This window comes from Trifolium pratense, linkage group LG2 (genome assembly GCF_020283565.1).
Source record: "Trifolium pratense cultivar HEN17-A07 linkage group LG2, ARS_RC_1.1, whole genome shotgun sequence".
In the NCBI taxonomy this organism is placed as follows: domain Eukaryota; kingdom Viridiplantae; phylum Streptophyta; class Magnoliopsida; order Fabales; family Fabaceae; genus Trifolium; species Trifolium pratense.
This window is the reverse complement of record NC_060060.1, coordinates 12994081-13015155: the sequence shown is the minus strand read 5'-3', so window position 1 is coordinate 13015155 and position 21075 is coordinate 12994081. Positions and strand designations below refer to the sequence as shown.

Sequence of the window (21075 nt, the reverse complement as noted above, 5' to 3'; positions counted from 1 at the left end):
GAAAGTTCTTGGGAAAACGAAGGAAAAGATGTAGATCTGAGATCTTGAAAGATGCGAACTGAAGAAGGTAATCAAAGATCCGGTGAGATCAGATTTGTTTTGAATCTTTGATGTTTCAAGATTGGGAGAAAGATTTTGAGAGATTTTGGAGCGTGGAAAGCTTTGAAAGAAGTTGAAAAAGTTTCAACTGAAGTGACAGAGCTCTATTTATAGGCAATCTTGGATTAAGACAAAATTTAATTAAAAAGATAAATGCTGAAAAAGCGCCTTTTGTCTGTCCCGATTCAACTTCTCAGGCTGACGCGTGTCCCACTACTCAAAAGGACGCAGAACGTGACAGTTTTGTAAGAAGTGAAACGGTTATCTTCTTAAATACCATGACATCATCAAATCGAAATAAAAGGAATGGCGTTTGGAAATAGAGGTACTTTGAAAAATGCCAATCTCTTATTTCATTCGAGTCATTCAAATCGAAATAGGCATTTTTGGGGGCAATTTGTTATCCCATATTTTAGCTCAAGGTAAAATATGTTATAATCTCCAGTTCCAAAGACATTTATTGCTATAAAAAAACCTGTTGAGATGACTTTAGGTAGCCTTAGTCTTTAATGTCTTCAAGAACAAGAGAATCTTAATGGAAAAGTTTCATAGCTCGAGACTGAAAGAATCTTTCGATGGAAGCCAATGAATCGAAGTAGTCAAGAATTGTGGACTTAGAGCAATTTTTATCATTTAAGGGTGATTCGACTTCGACGGTTACAACGGTTTACAGGCTTTGGTTCATTTCAAATGCAAAGGACACGTGGCTGAAGTTTAGTAGTTTAACGTTAGGATAGACGTTGCTTAATTTTCTATAAATAGAAGTATATGTAGTCGAAGTAGGGGTCACAATTCATTTACACAAAATCTCAAACACTCAAAGTATCCATGTTAAAGCGAGAAACGAGTTATTCGAGAAAGATGTATGAATCGGTGAACCTTTACATTTTCTCTGTAACTTTTACATTCTAAATGCAAATTTACTTTTTCATAAGTCTTTATTTTCTTAAAGCGTTTATCAATTCTGCTTTTACTAGTTTTCCCGTTCGAGTGAACTTGCTTTAATTGCATTTGACATATGTTTCTGAAATTAAACATATTGTTTTTTTTTATAAAATAAGGATGTCTTCAAAAATAAACTTCCAAGTTTCCTTTAACAAAATGCATAAACAATTGTCCCGAGATTTACTAGTTGATCTCTCAAGTAATTAATTTAAACTAGCGGTTGTTTACCAAAAATCAGTGTAAACACTCACAAAGAACACAAATAAAATGAAATGAAATATGTGAAAAAGATATAATAAGCCATTTCTGTACTTTTAATCCACACCTATTCCATCCTCTATTTCTCTTTTGAATAAAATATATAACATTGTAGAATCTTTTAAAAAAAACTATCATACTTCTTAAGTGGCAAATATGAAAAATGGACACAATCCAATAAAGACTTTTTTGTGATGAGTTTTTTAGATTTGGAAAGTTTTTTTTTCCCCTTTTCATAGTTCTCACTGTGTGGTTATTGTATTGTCTAATGTCTATATCAACGATCATTGCCGTGCCCTACCATGACCAAAAAGACACAATTCCATGAAGAAATAAAATTTATTAACACATGCATGAATACATAGATAGGATGTGATTAACCTTTAAAGGTATTATATAAAATTTTATTTAACATAAATAAAGGAAGTTAATTAAATATTTAGTGAATGAATGATGATGATATGTGTTTATTAGTATTAAATGTATTAGTGTCTGCGCCTCCATGATTTATGTGGTGAGAAACACTTTTTAACTTTTTCAACACATCTTTATTGTTGGCTGAAATTCTTATGAGTTTCCCTGGATAGGGAGCTGGGTGAACCAAATAGGGAGTGAAGTTCACATAGTATAGTGGGACTTACATGAATGTAACTTAATAATAGTGTTCTGAAATAGTGTGTTGAAGACTGTTTGCTAGCATTGCTCTTATATGAGTAAGAGAAAACATAAACTTATACAGTTTTACGATGATTGTGTCTTCCTTACAAACTGCTAAAAAAATGAATTTATAATGTTTGACAATATCACGTTTAGCAACTGATCTATTATTAAAAAGTGAATGTGTTGTTTTGATTTGTATGCTGTGGGACCAGTTTTTTTTGTAGGATCAAGTAACAATACAAAAATTAGGATTCTAATTTTTATATGAAATATATATATGTTAACACATGTCATGTCTTAACAGGAAACATTTATCTATTTTTTTGGAGCCTATATAAAACGTTTAGTGTTCAGTATTCTAGATATCCGGAAATGGCTGCAAAGTGCAAACTATTACTTGCAATTACAGTCTAAAATAATAGGTCAATGTGATATTAGTATGGTTAATGTAGAGCAACCTGTTGCTATAAAGTTCCTGTATTATAGTCAGCTATCTTGCATTTGCAAGAGGCCGATTACACAATTTCAACTAGTGATCTTGTAGTCATATGGGGACAACTTCAACCATTGCTCCAAAGCATCCCTTCACACTAGTATAGTCAATAACATTAATAAATTTGAGTCAAGAAAATGTAATGTGATTAATCTATTGTATCCAATCACTTAAATGAAGGATCATTTAAACTTTACCAAGAAATCTATTGTATGCCTCTCTTAAATGATAATGCGATTAATCTATTGCATCGAAGAAGGATCAATACAATAGATTTCGACCCTGGAAACCCTCACATTTTGTAGTGCTTTTAAAGTTCATCAATTAGCAACATTTGGTAATAGAAAGAAGGCTTCATGGATTTTTCCCAAAGTAAGTGTGGCGTAAATTTTAATATTTATTTACGTTAATAACACATGATGATTGATTCGTATTTTTTTTTGGCATATATATATGTATTAACTAAATGTCATTTATATGTAGACAAGGGTACAGCCTAACGGCAATGACTGTGGATATTATGTAATGAAGAATATGATTGACATTGTCTCTGCTAGTATTACAAAGAATTGGATGGAGGTATCGTATTTTTCTTTATCGACGTTGTCTCTGCTAAGGTTGTATTTTTCTATGTAATGAATTTATATTTTTCTATGAGACTCATAGTTTAGTGCATTTAGCTAAGTAGTTAATGATAGTTGTATACTTAGTAGTGAATGAATGATGATAGGAAGACATTTGTATACTTAGTAGTGAATGAATGATGATATATAGGCTGATGTGCATATTGTTGTGCTTGTTTTTTTGCTGCTGTGGATGGAGGTATCATATTTTTCTTTATCGACGTTGTCTCTGCTAAGTTTGTATTTTTCTATGTAATGAATTTATATTTTTCTATGAGACTCATAGTTTAGTGCATTTAGCTAAGTAGTTAATGACAATTGTATACTTAGTAGTGAATGAATGATAGGAAGACATTTGTATACTTAGTAGTGAATGAATAGTGCATTTAGCTAAGTAGTTAATGACAGTTGTATACTTAGTAGTGAATGAATGATGATAGGAAGACATTTGTATACTTATTAGTGAATGAATGATGATATATAGGCTGCTGTGCATATTGTTGTATACTTAGTAGTGAATGAATGATGATATATAGTCTACCTGATGTCAATTATATAGACATTTGTATATAGGCACATGTGCTTGTTTTTTTGCTGTTGTGCTTGTTTTTTTTGCTGCTGTGCATTTCTATTTGGGCACCTTTTTTGGCTCCAGCAGCTGGTTCACAATTTTTGTGCTATGCTGGTTCACAATTTTTGTGCTATATGCTGGTTCACTAAAAATGGCTATGCTGATTCATTTACCATACATTAATTAACATGTTGTAGTTTACATATGAATTATGTTATTTACATATTGTAGGTGTTCAATGATTCCACGGCATTAACAGAGGAGGAGTTGTATGATTTGCGAGACCGCTGGGCAACTTGTTTTCTTCAACTATATAATCCCGAGGTAGATTATGATGATGCCGACGAGAAGGATTAGGAGCTAGCTAGGTTTGTGTGAAGTTACAATGGACTAGTTATGATGATGTTTTAATTTGTATTTTGGATGGATTAGTATTAATTATTATGATGTTTTGTATTTTGGATTACAATGTGGTTGTACTTTAATGACATTATTACTATATATATGTTGAATGTTGAATTTGAATTTGGCTATGGATGTTGAATTTTAGTATTATGTTCTTGATGCAAGTTATGTTATATTGTTGGCATTGTGGGTTAGATTTTTTTAATAAAAAAAAAGATTTAAAATATATATAAAAAAAATAAAAATCGCAGGTTTTTCAAAAAAAAAAAAATAAATAAAGTTAAGATTTCACATCAGGTAGACTTGGTCAGATGTAAAAAGTCTAATTTAATTTTAAAAAAATTTAATTTTAAAAAAATAATATTTGAATTTCGCCTTGGTCAGAGGTAAAAAGTGTTTTTTTTTTACATCTGACTACGCCAGATGTAAAACGTGTATACTTACTAAGTCTCGTGCGCCTACATCTGAAATTGTTCAGATGTAAAAAGTGGTTTTCGCCAGATGTAAAATAGCTTTTTTCTACTAGTGAATTGGTGTCAATACATAAATTAACTTTGGTGCAAATCAAAATTCGATCAAATTGATCGAGAATCTTATCATCTAATAAGAATTATTTGTAAAAAAAATCATCGATTTCTAATTTTTTTTTTTTAGAAAATCCAAGTTTGAAAATATAGAAGAAAAATGGAGACAACAAACTTATTAGTCACATGTTCAGTTTAATTTCAATTAAAAAAGCACTGCAATTTGCAATATTTCCTATGATATTTTTTAGATATTAAGTTGTTTGTTTGTTTGCATCCAAAGTGTTTCATTACCTATCGTACTAACTACTAAGCCAAAGTAGAAAAAAATCCACTATCCCTAAACAAATTTATGCGAAGAATAGATACACTTTGAGTACTTGCAATCGGCATAAGTCACAAACTTTAATTTGAAACAAACTCATAGAACCTGTAAAACCTAAAGAAAACAACCACACAAAATAATGAGAAACATAAAGAGAGTGAAAGAGGAGTAGTTTTCTTCTCAATAAACAAAAATGATGACAATACAGCGCGGGCAAGTCCTTTCCCATCTTGTATTCTTTATTCCGGTCGTCTTAAATTCTCAAGGGCCAGCATAGTGAGACATTGTTTGCCGCAGCGTTTCAATTTCAATGAATCGCCTCCTACAATTGAATGTTAACAAATTTCAATGAAAAAAGAGACAATTGAAACAATATAAAACACCTCTTTCAAATGTTTTCCATTCTGGCTAAATCAAGTTTTCATTGTTGCCTTGCCGATTGTTTTGGTCCTATTACTCATATTTCTCTTTTATTATATTTTTTTTTATTTGCTATTTCAATGTACCACAAACTGAAAAAATTAAGTAATGCGAAAAGAAAAAGTAAATAAAAAGAGCATCCTTTCAGCGAGTGATTAATTTACTGGAACAGATGCAACATTAAGACCTCATTTCATAATATAACATAGAAAAGGTAACACATACAATTTTCATAAATGAATTATCTTCATGGAATTTGAACAAAATTTGCAAAGAAATTAAAAATGTAAAAACAATGAAATTGAGATATAATGGGATAAAGAAATAGAAAAAGTAATATAACAGAATAATGAACTATGTAGAAATTGAGTGAATATGCATTGTGGCAAAATGGACAAACCATGTTTCTTCTGATTGTGCCTTTGGTTTACTTCCTTCTAGAGTAATTAGAAACAAAAATAAAAATTATCTGAAAGAGAGAAAATTCACTCTTTTTCAAATTTAAACCATGTGTGTGTCTATCAATAGAAACAAAAATTCAAGAACGGGAGAAATGGATAGTTCATCCTTTTCCCGAATTTGAAGAAGAAGAAAATTAGAAATAGTGATACGTACAAAGAGGGCAGAGAAAATAGAGAGAAGAGAAGATAAAGAAATGTTATTTGTTGGTTATGGAAGTTAAAGAAAAGTATGGTTTTGGAAAGTATTAAAGAAGAGTCTGAAGGGTATTTTGGGATTTTTCAAAAAAGGCTACACCAAAAGAAGTGTTTTCCCTTTATTAATATTATAGATTATAGATTAACTATATATTTGGAGAATCTATATTCAACGTAGAAAGAGCCAAAAACAATAACAAAAGGACAATATAGATTCATATTTTTCAACATTGTCAACGTAGATTGATACTTTTTCAACATTGTCCATAATGTATTTAATTTTTATCTCCTAAAATATAACAAAAGTAAATAAAGATTCTCATAAAAAAGATTAAGTTAATGTAACATCATGTTAGTCAAAACTAATAAAGAAAAAAAATTGATGCATACTCTTTAATCAATTTAATCTCGACCTTTGAAATTCGGCATTCTTCAGATTTTAATGATCATAATATTTAGTTTCCACAATTTATATTTATTCTCGATAGTTATGTCGTCAATGGACTCAAATTTGTAGCCATAATTTTTTTTTAAAAATTACATAAAAGATAATTCAGGTTTATATACTAATTAGGAATTACAATATATCATTAGTATTAGACTATTATTGTATTTGATTAGCAATAATTATATTTGATTAGCAATGATTGTATTTTGATGAGTCATAATTGTAATAGAAAACTCTTTGTATGCTCTTATTGAAAACTAGAACGTCGACCCGTCCGGTGCACGAGTCTGATTAGCCGTAAGATATATAATGATTAAATAAGATATGATAATTCCAATAATGTAAGGTATATGAAAAACGTTGAATAACATTAAACGATAGTTCAACAATAATTTTGGATAAATATTCATACAAAGAAAATTATGTTATATTACGGAAAACTTCCTTATAGACCACATTCAAAGTCTTAGTCGTATCTTCACCGTCGTCATCGATGATCAATATTTTTAATCATTTTCTAGAGTAACTCTTGAAATTGCAACATATAACTGACCATGTGAAAACACTGGCGACGGAAGATATATCCCAACTTGCTTTAAAGATTGTCCCTGACTCTTATTAATAGTCATCGCAAAAGAAATCATTATAGGAAATTGTCTCCGTTGAAATTTAAAAGGAATTCTCACGGCAGATGGTGTCAGAGAAAATCTAGGTATGAAAACCTGATCACCAATATTACTTCCTAAAATAATTTTTCCTTCAAGAGCACGTTTTCCCAATCTCGTAATAATAAATCTTGTTCCATTGCATAATCCTAATTTTTTATTCAAATTCCTTAATAGCATAACTGGAACTCCAACTTTAAGTTTCAACTTGTGATTTGAAAGTCCCGACGTAGAAATTGTGTTCAAAAATTCGGGAGTATGAACATCATCCACTGTTTGACCGTCTACATTTTGTGTGAGTGGAGTATCATAACTCAAATATGTTTTTTCTTCACCAGAAAATTAAATCTAACATATAATCATTTATTGTGTCGACTATTGAATTTTTAGGAGCTAGTATAACTCTATTTTGGAAATACGTTATATCGTTCATGTTTTGTAAAAGTTGGGGATATGTGCTTTCAACGATAGAAGCAAGATGATCACCTGAATAAGGAATCAATAAATCTGATGGAATGTCAAGTTCTAAATCATCATCGCTGTCATCTCCAATTTTTCAATCGCCAACACCCAAAACCCATTCAGAAAATAATTTTTTTTGTTCAACGTCTGCACTCGAAGCACTACCGAGAAGCCTCATGTTTTTACTCAATGTTAAAACTTCAAAAAAATTCCAAAGAACCGAAGAATTAATAGTAGCATGAACAACTTTTGGCTTTGTACCTTTGGGTATTAATGGTTTAATTTGTCTAAAATCTCCGTCAAAAACAACTTTTCTACTAAAGAGAATGTGTTTATTTTTTTCATCAATAGACTTGAGAATATATTTTAAAGTTCGATCAACAGCTTTGAAACAGTGTTTGTGCATCATTGTTGCTTCATCTCATATAATGAGCTTTGCTTTTTGTATTATCAGCGCCAAAAGGCTTTTAGGAACTATGGTACATGTTGAAAACTCGTCAACATTTAGAAGAATACAAAACCTTGAATGTGTTGTTCTACCGCCAGGTATAAGCAATGCATCGATTCCCACTTGAGACAACTGTTAAAACTATCTCACCTTTTGAGCGTAATGCGGCTGACATAGCCCTCCAGATAAATGTCTTCCATGTACCGCCATAACCATAACGAAAAAACACACCAGATTTGTTTTCGTTAACTTTGTCATGATTGTGTCATATACTTTACGTTGCTCTGAAGTCATAGTTGACATCAATCTAACTTGTTCCTCAGCTAATGATTATCTGTTATAGTTCAATTCGTCGTGTATTAAACTATTTTGTATATCAGGAACTAATGATGTGTCTGCTCTAGGCTTTGGAGGATAATCTTTTAAACTCTTCCCACAACTACGTAACATCATCTCAATATCTGCTAGTGCATATTGTATCAATTGATCATCGATTAATATTAAATCTGCAATGTTATAAAATCAAAATAATGAATGTGATTAGTGACATGACTATGGTTGTGTTTGGTTGTATTACAAAAAAAATTGAATTAGCAGAATTGAGTTTGATAATAACTTTCCAAATCACACGTGATAATAACTTTTCAAATCTCACATGATAATTATTCTCTAAATTTATGATCCGGTAGAAAAAAATCATTGATCAGGAAAGACATAAAAATATTTCGTGAAGAATAATATAGTCAACAATAATTTTGATATGATATACTTTTAAAATTGATGGTGCTTATCAATTTTTGCACATAATTTTATTCACAATTGGAATACTTGCCATAGTGGATGAAAATATTGCCTTACACCGAAGGGTTGCGGGTTCAAATCCTAGTCAAGACAAAATTGTATTATTTTTTAATTTTTAATAAAAATTGCAAGATAAAATGGAGGGAAAACATGGAAAACAAATTAGGGTTTAGGGTTTGCTTGTGTATACAAGCTTATAATATAAAAGATAAGACGTGGGAATTAGTTCATCGTCCCTCTAATGCTAATGTTATTCGAAGTTTGTGGATTTTCAGGCACAAAAAGAAATCTGATGGTTCTTTTGAGCGATACAAAGCTCGGCTTGTAGGTAATGGTGCTAATCAACAATCAGGTGTCGATTGTGGTGAAACTTTCAGCCCTGTCGTCAAACCAGCCACTATTCGCACGGTACTCAGCATTGCATTATCCAAGTCATGGTGTCTTCATCAACTAGATGTCAAGAATGCCTTTTTGCATGGAAATCTTGACGAAACCGTGTATATGCACCAGCCTCCTGGATTCCGTGATCCCCAGTATCCTGAGCATGTTTGTCTTCTGAAGAAATCACTTTATGGTCTCAAACAAGCACCACGTGCCTGGTACCAAAGATTCACTGACTATGTTGCTAAATTGGGGTTCTCTCATAGTATTTCTGATCACTCTTTATTCATTTATCATCACGGTAATGATACTGCTTATATCCTTCTATATGTGGATGACATAATTCTCACTGCTTCCTCTGATGCTCTTCGTGACACTATTATGTCTCAACTTAGCTCTGAATTCGCCATGAAGGATTTGGGTCCTCTAAGTTATTTTCTGGGAATATCTGTCACTAAACATACAGGTGGTCTTTTTTTGTCTCAAAAGAAATATGCAGAGGAAATTATAGAACGCGCAGGCATGTCCTCTTGCAAGTCATCACCTACACCAGTCGACACCAAGGCAAAACTCAGTGGCTCTTCTGGGAATCCATATCATGACCCAACCGAGTATCGAAGTCTTGCCGGTGCATTGCAATATTTAACTTTTACAAGACCAGATATATCTTACGCTGTGCAACAAGTGTGCTTATTCATGCACGACCATAAAACGCAACATATGTCATCTCTAAAGCGTATCATTCGGTATATTCACGACACTCTTGATTTTGGCCTTCACTTATATCCCTCATCTGTCAGCAAATTGGTATCTTACACCGATGCGGATTGGGCAGGTTGCCCAGACACCAGACGATCCACCTCTGGCTATTGTGTTTATCTTGGTGACAATTTGATTTCATGGTCTGCCAAACGCCAACACACTCTTTCTCGGTCCAGTGCAGAAGCTGAGTACCGCGGAGTAGCTAATGTAGTGTCTGAATCTTGTTGGATCAGAAACTTACTATTAGAACTATATTGCCCAGTTACAACAGCTACTCTAGTCTATTGTGATAATGTGAGTGCAGTTTATCTATCCGACAACCCAGTTCAACATCAGCGCACCAAACACATCGAGATGGATATACATTTCGTGCGTGAAAAAGTTGCTCGCGGACAAGTACGCGTCTTACATGTTCCCTCTCGTTACCAGATTGCTGACATATTTACCAAAGGACTTCCGTTGCAACTCTTTGAAGATTTTCGTGATAGTCTCAACATTCGTCAACCTCCCGTTTCGACTACGGGGGTGTATTAGACTATTATTGTATTTGATTAGCAATAATTATATTTGATTAGCAATGATTGTATTTTGATGAGTCATAATTGTAATAGAAAACTCTTTGTATATAACCGATCACAAAGTAATGGAAAGGCAAGGCCTATTATTCTTATAATTAGAGAGTGAATGATATAAAAGTATATGCAAAAAAATTAAATGTATATAAAAAAAGTGTATGCAAAAAACAAAAACTATATTAGAAGTGATTTTTGTCAACCAAGAGAATAAGAAAGGTTGATTACAAATGTAATAATTCATTTCATTATACTTTGTTACTCTATACCTAGCTAGTCCACCAATAGCTATACAATTTGCCGCTTTAACATCCAAAAATACAATTTATTTTCAAACAACAGTATAGAATATCTTCGTACAAAAACAATTCTAAACTCTATCAGAACTGATTCATGGTATGAAAAGGAAAAATTGCACATCCAATCCAAATAATGATAAATATTCAAAAGAAGTCATCAGATTAAACTTGACTCACATAATTATCTTATTAATCATGATGACATATACATAATGGGTGAACAAGTTGATTAACTCACAATTGTTCAACAACTAATTAACTTGATACATACAGTGAATATTGACCAAACTAAGATAGATTTAATTTTAGGAAAACATGATTATTCAATAAGCACAACAAAAGTCAAATTTTTTTTTTGTCTTAACAATAACCAAACTTTAAACTTATAAAAAAAAACAATAATCAAACTTTAACTATCACAAAAGGGAATCATAAAAGTAAAAGGACCAAATAAATCCAGAAATTGCGTCATCCCCTAGTAACAGAGTCAAACATGTACAGACAGGCGACATCTAACTAAAGAAATTATGACCAAATAATATTGATGGTCATGCAAGTATTTTCTTCACTTTTTCAATTCAATGGATCTAAAAATCATTAGAACAGGTGCTAAATAAAAATTGAGATCATATGGTTCGTGACATATTTTAATAAGACCCCCAATTGGCTGACAATGCTTTATATGTGGAGCTATATTGCACAGGAGTAATTTTTTTATAAATCTGGCGTATTTGGTTAAAGATTTGGACCAAATACATTCACTTTTGTTGAACAACTTTTACTTATATTTTGGGATAGAGGGAGTACATAAATTTATAATCGAAAGATCGATTTGTACCGTGATGGAAGTCAAAAAAGGATTTGTAGCGTGATGAACAACTTCTTATGAGAAGAGAAGCCCTTTGAGGGTACGCGAGTTTGTCCTTGTGGAAAATAATAATGGGATAATAATAATAATAATAGTTTAAATGCTATACATCGTAAGTTTACACATGCATTCAATAATGTGTTGTCGCGTCATTTAAGGAATGTGACATATTATGTATTTTAAAATACTTCATTCGGCCTTATTTATAAATAAAAGTCAACAAAAACGTTTGGCCTCAGATATAAGCAAAAGTTACCGAAAACAACTATATTTAATGTTATTCTTTCAAATGTACCCCTAATTAATTATTCTACTTTTAACATGTTTGTATAATTTCAATGCAAATTTAATGTATTTGTAAATTAAAGGGTAGTTTAGTAAAAACAACAACTTTCTTAATATGCGTGAAACGAGAGAAATTTATTTATAAATAAGGCTGGAGGGAGTATATTATATGATATAATGTATGTGTAAAATAATTTTATACCGACGATGTATATAAATTAAATTTTATAGATAAATATAATAGAAGCTTTTGCACAATTCATTTATGATCTTGATAAAGCAACGCAAAATCAATTGGCAAGAGCTCACTTAATGGATTTAATCTAAAATATGTATTTTATCAATTGGCAAGAGCTCACTTAATGAATTCAATTTATACTTCATTTCTCAGCATCATTTTTTGGTGAATAATAAGATGAATGGATTGAACTTTGAAGCATATGTATGCATTTTGATTCCCATGTATGTGTGCTAGTGGATCGGAATAATGATCTGTTTAAAGCATAATATTGATCGATCTTTCTTGAAAATGATAGCTTACAATTAATGTATTTGGGGTTAATATACAAATATTTAAAAAATGAACAACTTAATGACATTCTAAAACTTATGTCATTCAATGCATGACAAGCCCAGTGGGTTGAGTAGTCCATTATCTTGAAATTGGTAGATAAGAATTTGCCTCAAATAGAAATATCATAGGATATTCATTCAATCATAACCATAACTTATCTTTTCAATAGCATAGCATAGCATAGCAGTAACTAAGAAAAAGCAAAAAGGAAGAATTCTACAACATATTTTTATTTATTTTTTATTTTTAACTCACAAAAACAACTATAAAAAAATCATTTGGGCTAGCTATAGCTAGGTAGGTATTTGCTCACAATATATTAAACCATGTTAGTTATAACTCTCTATTAGTCTATTACATCATCAATTATTTCTATTCATGTGCATGGTCTTGTCTTGTCTCTATTTCATGTGAACTTAATTTAGGGGTTAAGTTAACATGTTATAAAAAAACACATGATGACCCCAGTTGTGGTATACAATTTGCCGCTTTAACATCCAACATTCTTTATACGTGGCCAGTATCAGAGCCTAATTAATCCCACATAATTTATTACTAAGCCATTAGCCATATACGTGTTTTTACTTTAATGGTCCCCTACCCTTCTTTGCTTTTCTTTGTACGTGCAGCAATTTTTGCTTTTTTTCTACGAAGATATTTTATACTCGGTTGTTTGAAAATAAATTGTGTTTGTGAAATTCATATTCTAAAAAAATTCATGATTTTATTTAATTTTATAAAATCTAAAATTTACACGATAACATTAAAAAAAAATTACATGGACAGGTGTAATATAAAATCTACATTCATTTTTATTATTATTTTACAATTTTTCGGCCCCCGGTGTGATAAACTTCTGGATTCGTCCCTGGTGCCACGTCAGATTTTGTTAACTCGATTTAGCGACGAGGACTAAAATTAGTGACCGGAGTATTTGAACAGATCAAAATTTGATGAAATTTTTTAGACAAATTAAAAATGAAATTTGAGATATCTGTAGTGACCAAAAACATATTTAAGTTTATTATATTCCCTTCATAAGAGAGAATAAATTACAATAATAGAAATATTCAAATATGGATATCAAAAGTACCCATGACTTAAAGTGGAAAATTCAAAAAGCAATACAACAACAACAACAAACACCTAAAAACCATAAAATTTACTAACTTCACTAACAGAAGCCACAATATTAACTAATAATGTTCGGATTTCCACTGCACCCAGCTGCGGAGAATAATCCTTTAATCTTTGTGAATAGATGACTAGGAAATTTGGATTTGATTTCTGCGCTCAAGCCGAAGATGCAATTGCAACCATGTTTGGTACAGGCACAGGAAATTGTGATGGTTATCACAATGGCAACCACACCAACACTACCACCAACAATGCCCAGTAGTTTTATATTTTGTTTACAAAAGTTGACAATTTTGTCTATGGTTGACCCTTTCTTTTGATCCTCTGAGTTGTCCTCTTTGCTCGGCTTGATCCTATTGCACACAATTTCAAATTTTCAATCCCATAAACTCATATTCAAGATGATGATTTAATTAAAATAACACAGCTCATATTTGTTATTCTCTCTTTCTTTTGTTCTCTTCCCCATTATAATATAATATTTGTTATTCTCTTGTCCTTTTCCGTTCTAGAGTGAAATCAATGAGAAACCCTAATTTGATGAAAAATGTGGTCCAAGATTGACCAATATTTTTATTGGTCCATATTATAATAGAATCTCGCCTATTATGTAGAATCTCTTATGCATATATACTACTATTCAAATTATCTCTAATCACTCAATTAATCTTAATGGGTTCATGTTAGCTTTTTAAAATCAACTAAGATTTGGCTAAAAATAGATACAATATTAGGATATAAACAGGGTTAATGCTTGACAAAAAGCAGAGAATAAACAAAACAAAAAGCAAGACCAAAAACATCAGATGGGCATGGAAGCTACAAATTAATGCTGGAAATAGAATCAATTTAAATAGAAAAATTGCTTTGACTTTATGCAACCAAACAATTATAGAATCACCAAATCACATCTTTTACTCTAAACATTCCATTTGAAAGTCTATCTATTTTGGGATCATAAATCAATATTTTTTTACAAATATTAACTGTTGAGATGGTTATATATAATTTCTTTCAATAAAAGTTTACTTATAATAGAAATATATTGAGATATATATATATAGGAGACTGAGACCTACCTTGTGGAGGTAGGGCAAAAAGTGATGAAGTAATCAGTAGTTGCACAAACACTCTGAAAGGTTTTAGTGGTGGCATCGACTTTGGCGTGAGGACATGCCTTTGCGAAGAACTCCGAGGAGCAGTGCTTAGAAAATGGTTTGCACGCACTTCTACACCCTATGCAATCTCCTCCACTCATCACTTTAAGCTGCGATGGACACACTGTGCCCAATGGTACCATACAGCCCGTCGTCGTGCAATTGCCAGAGCCGTTTCCGACTTGAGGCTCAACCATCATTGGGAGATTGTAACCATTAACCAAGCTGATGCGGAAGAAATCAAATCCACTGGATTTGGCATTTAGATTGAACTCTGCAAGTGTAACTGGTGAGGAAGAGTTACATTCCATGGTTGAGGAAGCACAGTCACCGCCGCCGCCGGTGAGGCAGGAGAAGTTTCCATTGGAGTAGTGGGAGCAATGAGTTCTCCCCCATAAACGTCCTGACCAGGAATGAGGCATGGTGAGGACATTGGACTCGCCAGGGTGAAGGGAAAAGCCAGCAGTAGAGGGCAGTGATGAGCTGCCGCCGTGGAAAATACCGGGAAAAACTGTGAGGTTGCAACTGTTGACAATAGTGAATGTTGTAGAGTGGTAACCTACAAATTAAAAAATACATAGCAATTTATTAAATTGTAATAATTAATTAAGAAGATCAATATATAAGAGCAAGTTAAGACAGGATGATCACAGCAAACCTGCTGCTACGACATGGAAGAGAAATAGGATATTGATCATAGAAAATTTTGTCGAAGAAGACATAATTGGAACGAGAGAGAGAGAGAGAGAGAGAGAGAGAGAGAGACTCTAAGGGTGAAGCAAAAAAAAGAGAAAGATGGAAGGTTTAGGTCTGAAGCAAAAAAGCAGACATAATAAATAGAGGAGAAGAGAAAATGAATTTGTATAGTGTGTGAAACGGGGATATGACTTGACTCTTAACTCTTAGAAGTGGTAGCATCGTACATGCCTAGCTATGAGGACCGTAGGGACTTTTTTTTTTGTTTAACATGCATGGGGTTAGATTTGTGATTAGTGTATGACCCTACTTGTTGAAAACATGGGGTTACATTGTGATTAGTGTGTGACCCTACTTGTTGAACTGCTTGCTTTGTCAATTGACCGCGAAATTCTAAAGGTAGCAGCAAGCATTCCATAGATGCCTTGATTAAGTAATCGTCACCAAATCCATGTATACAATCTATGAAAAGAAAATACTATGGAAAATTCAATCTTAGATTGGACAATCTTATATATATATATATATTTTTTCTTATTTTTATCTATTAGTTTTATATAATAGGCAGGTTAGGAAAATCCTAATTAATATTATATGTGACTATTATATAATTTAGAATACTAATTTTTATTTGATTAAATTCTTATTTCATGAAACCGATTCGTAATGAATTGAATATACCATTACACGCTAATATTCCATTTTTTATCGAACATAGGACTTCATGCATACTACTTAAATCCTTCATCACTAGATCAAACCTAATGATTTGAATTTTTTTTTTTATCAACTATGAATATATTAGTCCATATTGTTGGGTCACAAGGGTGTAGCCGGGGGATCACCTACATTTGGTTCAAGAACAACTCTACAAGTGAGTTGGACACCACACTTTACTCAAAACCTTAAAGTGTGATGTCCAACACACTTATAGAGTTGTTCTTGAATCCAATGTGGATAATCCCCCTGCTACCCCCTCGTAACCCAACACATATTATCATCTTTCATTCAAACTCTGTTATAGGGTTTCATGTTTAATCTTTGGAGATGAGGTTTCATTTTTTAATCAACTATAAATTACATATTAGTTCCTACATAATTTTGATATATTTAGTCACGTGATCAAATAAATTATATTTAGTCAAATAAAAACTATTATATCATTTAATAATTTGAAAAGTCAATGTTATTTTATTATCAAATGATATAATAGTTTTTGTGAGTGTTTGGTCATGTGACCATATAAGAATATATCATGAAATAGGAGTCTGATGCACATAATTTCATACTAGTCGGTGATACAAGAATCAATACATGCAATAGGATCGATTGATCAATATAAAAATTTTAGATTTTATAAAATTAAATTAAATCATGAATTTTTAGAATATGAATTTGAAAAATACAATTTATTTTCAAACAACAGTATAGAATATCTTCGTACAAAAAAAATTCTAAACTCTATCCGAACTGATTCATGGTATGAAAAGGAAAAATTGCACATCCAATCCAAATAATGATAAATATTCAAAAGAAGTCATCAGATTAAACTTGACTCACACTCCTTCAAAAAAAAAAAAGATTAAACTTGACTCACATAATTATCTTATTAATCATGATGACATATACATAATGGGTGAACAAGTTGATTAACTTACAATTGTTCAACAACGAATTAACTTGATACATACAGTGAATATTGACCAAACTAAGAAAGATTTGATTTTAGCAAAACATGATTATTCAATAAGCACAACAAAAGTCTTTTTTTTTTTTTTGTCTTAACAATAACCAAACTTTAAACTTATAAAAAAAAAACAATAATCAAACTTTAACTTTCACAAAAGGGAATCATAAAAGTAAAAGGACCAAATAAATCCATGAAATTGCGTCATCCCCTAGTAACAGAGTCAAACATGTACAGACAGGCGACATCTAACTAAAGAAATTATGACCAAATAATATTGATGGTCATGCAAGTATTTTCTTCACTTTTTCAATTCAATGGATCTAAAAATTATTAGGACAGGTGCTAAATAAAAATTGAGATCATATGGTTAGTGACATATTTTAACAAGAGACCAATTGGCTGACAATGCTTTATATATGGAGCTATATTGCACAGGAGTAATTTTTTTATAAATCTGGCGTATAGTTATTATTATCATTATTTTGACTTCATGATAATTTATAAGTGAGTTCTTTCAGTTATAACTTCTAAGTGAAAATTACTCTATTTCTTTTGTTTTTCACTATTTTAAGATACTATTATAACACATTTCTTAGTTTTTTTTTTCTTCTTCTTTTAATATGGAGTTTGATAATTATTATTTCAGTTGATGACTTGATATACTCCATCCGTTTCTTTTTATAAGAGTTAGTTTGACAAAACACAGATATTAAGAAAGTTGGTTTTAGTATTAAATTGATTCACAAATTATATTGAATTTTCATGTTTACTCTTATAATTAGTTGCAGTGCTATGTATCAAACAAAAAAGAATTTAATTCTATTAAAAAAAATATGTAAAGTAAATAAGGATAATTTTGAAAAAAATAATAATTATTGTCATTGACAATTGCAAAATGGTTTTATAAAAAGGAACAAATTTTTTGTCAAACTAGATTTTATAAAAAGGGGCGGATGGAGTATATATACATGAAGCTTTAATATGATTGAATATCATTTTTTTGATGTCTAAAGTGAATTTTATGATAGTTGTCAAAAAAAAAGTGAATTTTATGATAGATATTTATGAGATCATAAATCATACTTTGGGAACATTCAATTATGTTTCCAAATGGTTTTTACTTTTTAGTTATGAGATTATTTGAGTGTTTGACAAAATAATTGGTTAACTTTATGTATTTTAAAAGATGTTATTACTCTGTAATTTTACATTTACAAAATTAGTATTTTTAAATTATTAAAAGCTCACCTTCTTAGCAGTATACTGGTTGTCTATTTTGATTGGATGGAAAAGGCGGTGAGCTTCTCATGGGCCGGGTAGGGCCATAGCCCGCCCCAAATTTTAAAAATTTCATTTTTTATAGGTACATATACATATTTTTAGTTCGACCATATATTATATATATTACGCGTTGAATTTTAGATTAATTTAGTGATACACTCTAGCAGGGGATATTAGATAAGTTTGTCTTTTATATAGAGGACGTGAGTTCTATCCTCTTTAGTCTTGGGTGATTGAATTGTTCTCTCTCTATACGACTATCATTGACATCAACTACTCTTGCTTGGACTAATAAACATGCATACGTATTAGTAAAATTAAGTTGAGAGGTTTTTTTTTTTTTTTTTTTTGTGGGGATCTATTGAATTGCTTATTTGTTTTGATTTCACTTATGGACCAGAATTACTTTTGCATAGTTAAAGTTTGATCACAATTCACAAAACCAACTTTGCTTTTTCAAATTTTTTCAAATAATTGGAAAAGCCGTAAAGCCTAAAGAGAAAAAAGAATTTGAGTCTCTGCTAGTTCCAGGATGCACAAGCACAAGATTAAGTTTTTTTTTTTTTTTTTTTTTTTTTTGAAGGAAAGAAACTATTATTGAAGAAACTAAGCAAGAGATACAAAGCCTTTATCTTTTTGGATTAAAGGCCAAATACACATAGGAACACAATTATTCCATTCACTATTGGGCTCATGTTCAGCCCACTTAGCTATTTCATGGGCGACCCGGTTGGCTTTGCGGTTCACCCAAACCAAATCAGAATTTGGGTTGTCCTTTAGGAACTTAATGCACCGCAGCACTATGCTACCCCAGTTCTTCCTAATTTCTTTCTTGTCCCTAACTGCGTTCACGATGATCTGCGAATCCATCTCAAAAACTACTTGATGCTCCTCCATCCTTTCAATCCAATCAATGGCGTCGTTCAAGCCCATGGCTTCACCCATAACAGTGTCAGTCGACCCCTTGTGAACTCTAGTTGCAGCTCCAACGGCGCTCCCATCCGACCGTCTCAAGACCATCCCTGCAAACCAATGGCCATCACTGCTTAGGTGAGCATCCACATTGATTTTCAGGGTGTCCCTAAGCGGTGGACTCCAGCTGATGTTGTAACTGTAGCTATTGTTCAAAGGAGGAGAGGTTTGGGAGTTCTGCGTCTTTACTTCACCATGGGATTGATATTCATGAAGCTTTTTGAATGCGTTGAAGCTAATCTCTTGGGGAGGTAAGTTCTTTTCCTGAAAAACCAGCAAATTTCTCGCATTCCATATTTCGTAAATTATGGCAAGAATTTTTTCCATGCAGTCCTTGTCAGTGTTGTTTATCATGAATGTGAACCAATCATAGAATTCAGTTAGCTGATTGAGGTTTAGATTAAGGGTTAGGGGAGAGGCGAACCAGACTTTTTTCGCCCACTCACACTCCAGAAACACGTGTTGGATAGATTCCATATGGTTTAAGCACCGGGGGCATAAAGGGTCACATTTGACACCTTTTTTGAATAAATTGCCCTTAACAGGAATAGCATTATTGAGGATTCTCCATAGTAGGTGACTATGTTTAGGTGGTACCTTGAGCTTCCAAAGTGTTTTCCAAATCTCCATAGAGCTATTTGATGAAGCAGCATTGTTAGTGTTGGAGTTACTATTCCAATCTATTATTGCATGATAACCAGATTTAACTGAGTAAATTCCATCTTTAGTGCCATCCCATGTTAGGGTATCAGGTTGGGTTTTATCAATAATAGGAATTTGGAGGATCATCTGGGCATCATAGGGAGTGAACACCTGATTTATGATGGTTTCATTCCATTCATTGTAGTTGTTTTCCATAAGCTCCTTAACCATTAAGAGATTACAGTTGTCTGGCTTAGGGCTGCTTCTAGTGGAATTTCCTTTTTGCTGGATCCAATTATCCTCCCAAATATTAGTCTCTTGACCAGACCCAATGGTCCAATAGCTGCCTCTCTTGATCACCCAGCTAGATTGTAAAATACTCTTCCAAGTGTAGCTCATTTGTTGTTTATGTTTAGCTTTCAGAAAGACCTCCTGGGGGTGGTATTTAGCTTTTAGAAGTTGGGCAACGAGAGAGTTAGGATTAGTGATAAGCCTCCACCCTTGTTTGGCCAGAAGAGCTTCATTAAAGGCTCTTAGATTAAACAGGGAAGATGTACCGGTTCATCAATTCTTGAACCTTTGCAGGATGATGAAAGCTACAACCAAAGAGAAACTTGAACCAATATATAAATAGATGCACGGTCTATCTATGCGCACAGATTTGCAAAAAATCTGTTGTGGTCATGTTTCTTTTAAAGGTAAATTAGTTCCTACATTTAAGGTTTTTATTTATATATAAATAGAGGGAGAACAAATGAGTTTTCTCTTAGTATAAGTTTAAGGTTGGGCATAGGATTATTGTATTCACGTTGAGTAGTTTAAATCATTGAGTCTCTTAACCACGAGTTGAGATTCGGAAAAAAAAAGTATAATTAGGATTGAAGACTAATTTTTGTAATAGCTTTTAGAATTTTCTTGTAACGAAACTTGTGTACTTCTTCGCCTTCATCGCGTTG

At 32.0% G+C, this 21075-nt stretch overlaps 1 protein-coding gene and 1 pseudogene across 1 annotated transcript; both read right to left on the bottom strand.

Annotated features, from left to right (window-relative positions):
- Window positions 1–3615: 3615 nt before the first annotated feature.
- LOC123904215 lies at window positions 3616–7666 on the bottom strand (annotated as a pseudogene).
- A 6070-nt stretch (window positions 7667–13736) lies between these two features.
- Window positions 13737–15560, bottom strand: LOC123904214 (pathogenesis-related thaumatin-like protein 3.5). The gene is made up of 3 exons (XM_045953902.1): window positions 15497–15560; window positions 14761–15397; window positions 13737–14034 (listed from the first exon to the last, which is right to left on the bottom strand). The coding sequence occupies exons 1-3, from the start codon at window positions 15558–15560 to the stop codon at window positions 13737–13739; spliced, it is 999 nt and encodes a 332-aa protein (XP_045809858.1).
- Window positions 15561–21075: the final 5515 nt, after the last annotated feature.

Coding starts and splice junctions, on each gene's coding strand:
- LOC123904214 (XM_045953902.1), bottom strand. CDS start 15,560: ATGTCTTCTTCGACAAAATTTTCTATGATCAATATCCTATTTCTCTTC. Junction 15,398..15,496: donor CTTCCATGTCGTAGCAGCAG/GTTTGCTGTGAT, acceptor TTTAATTTGTAG/GTTACCACTCTACAACATTC. Junction 14,035..14,760: donor TTTTGCCCTACCTCCACAAG/GTAGGTCTCAGT, acceptor TGTGTGCAATAG/GATCAAGCCGAGCAAAGAGG.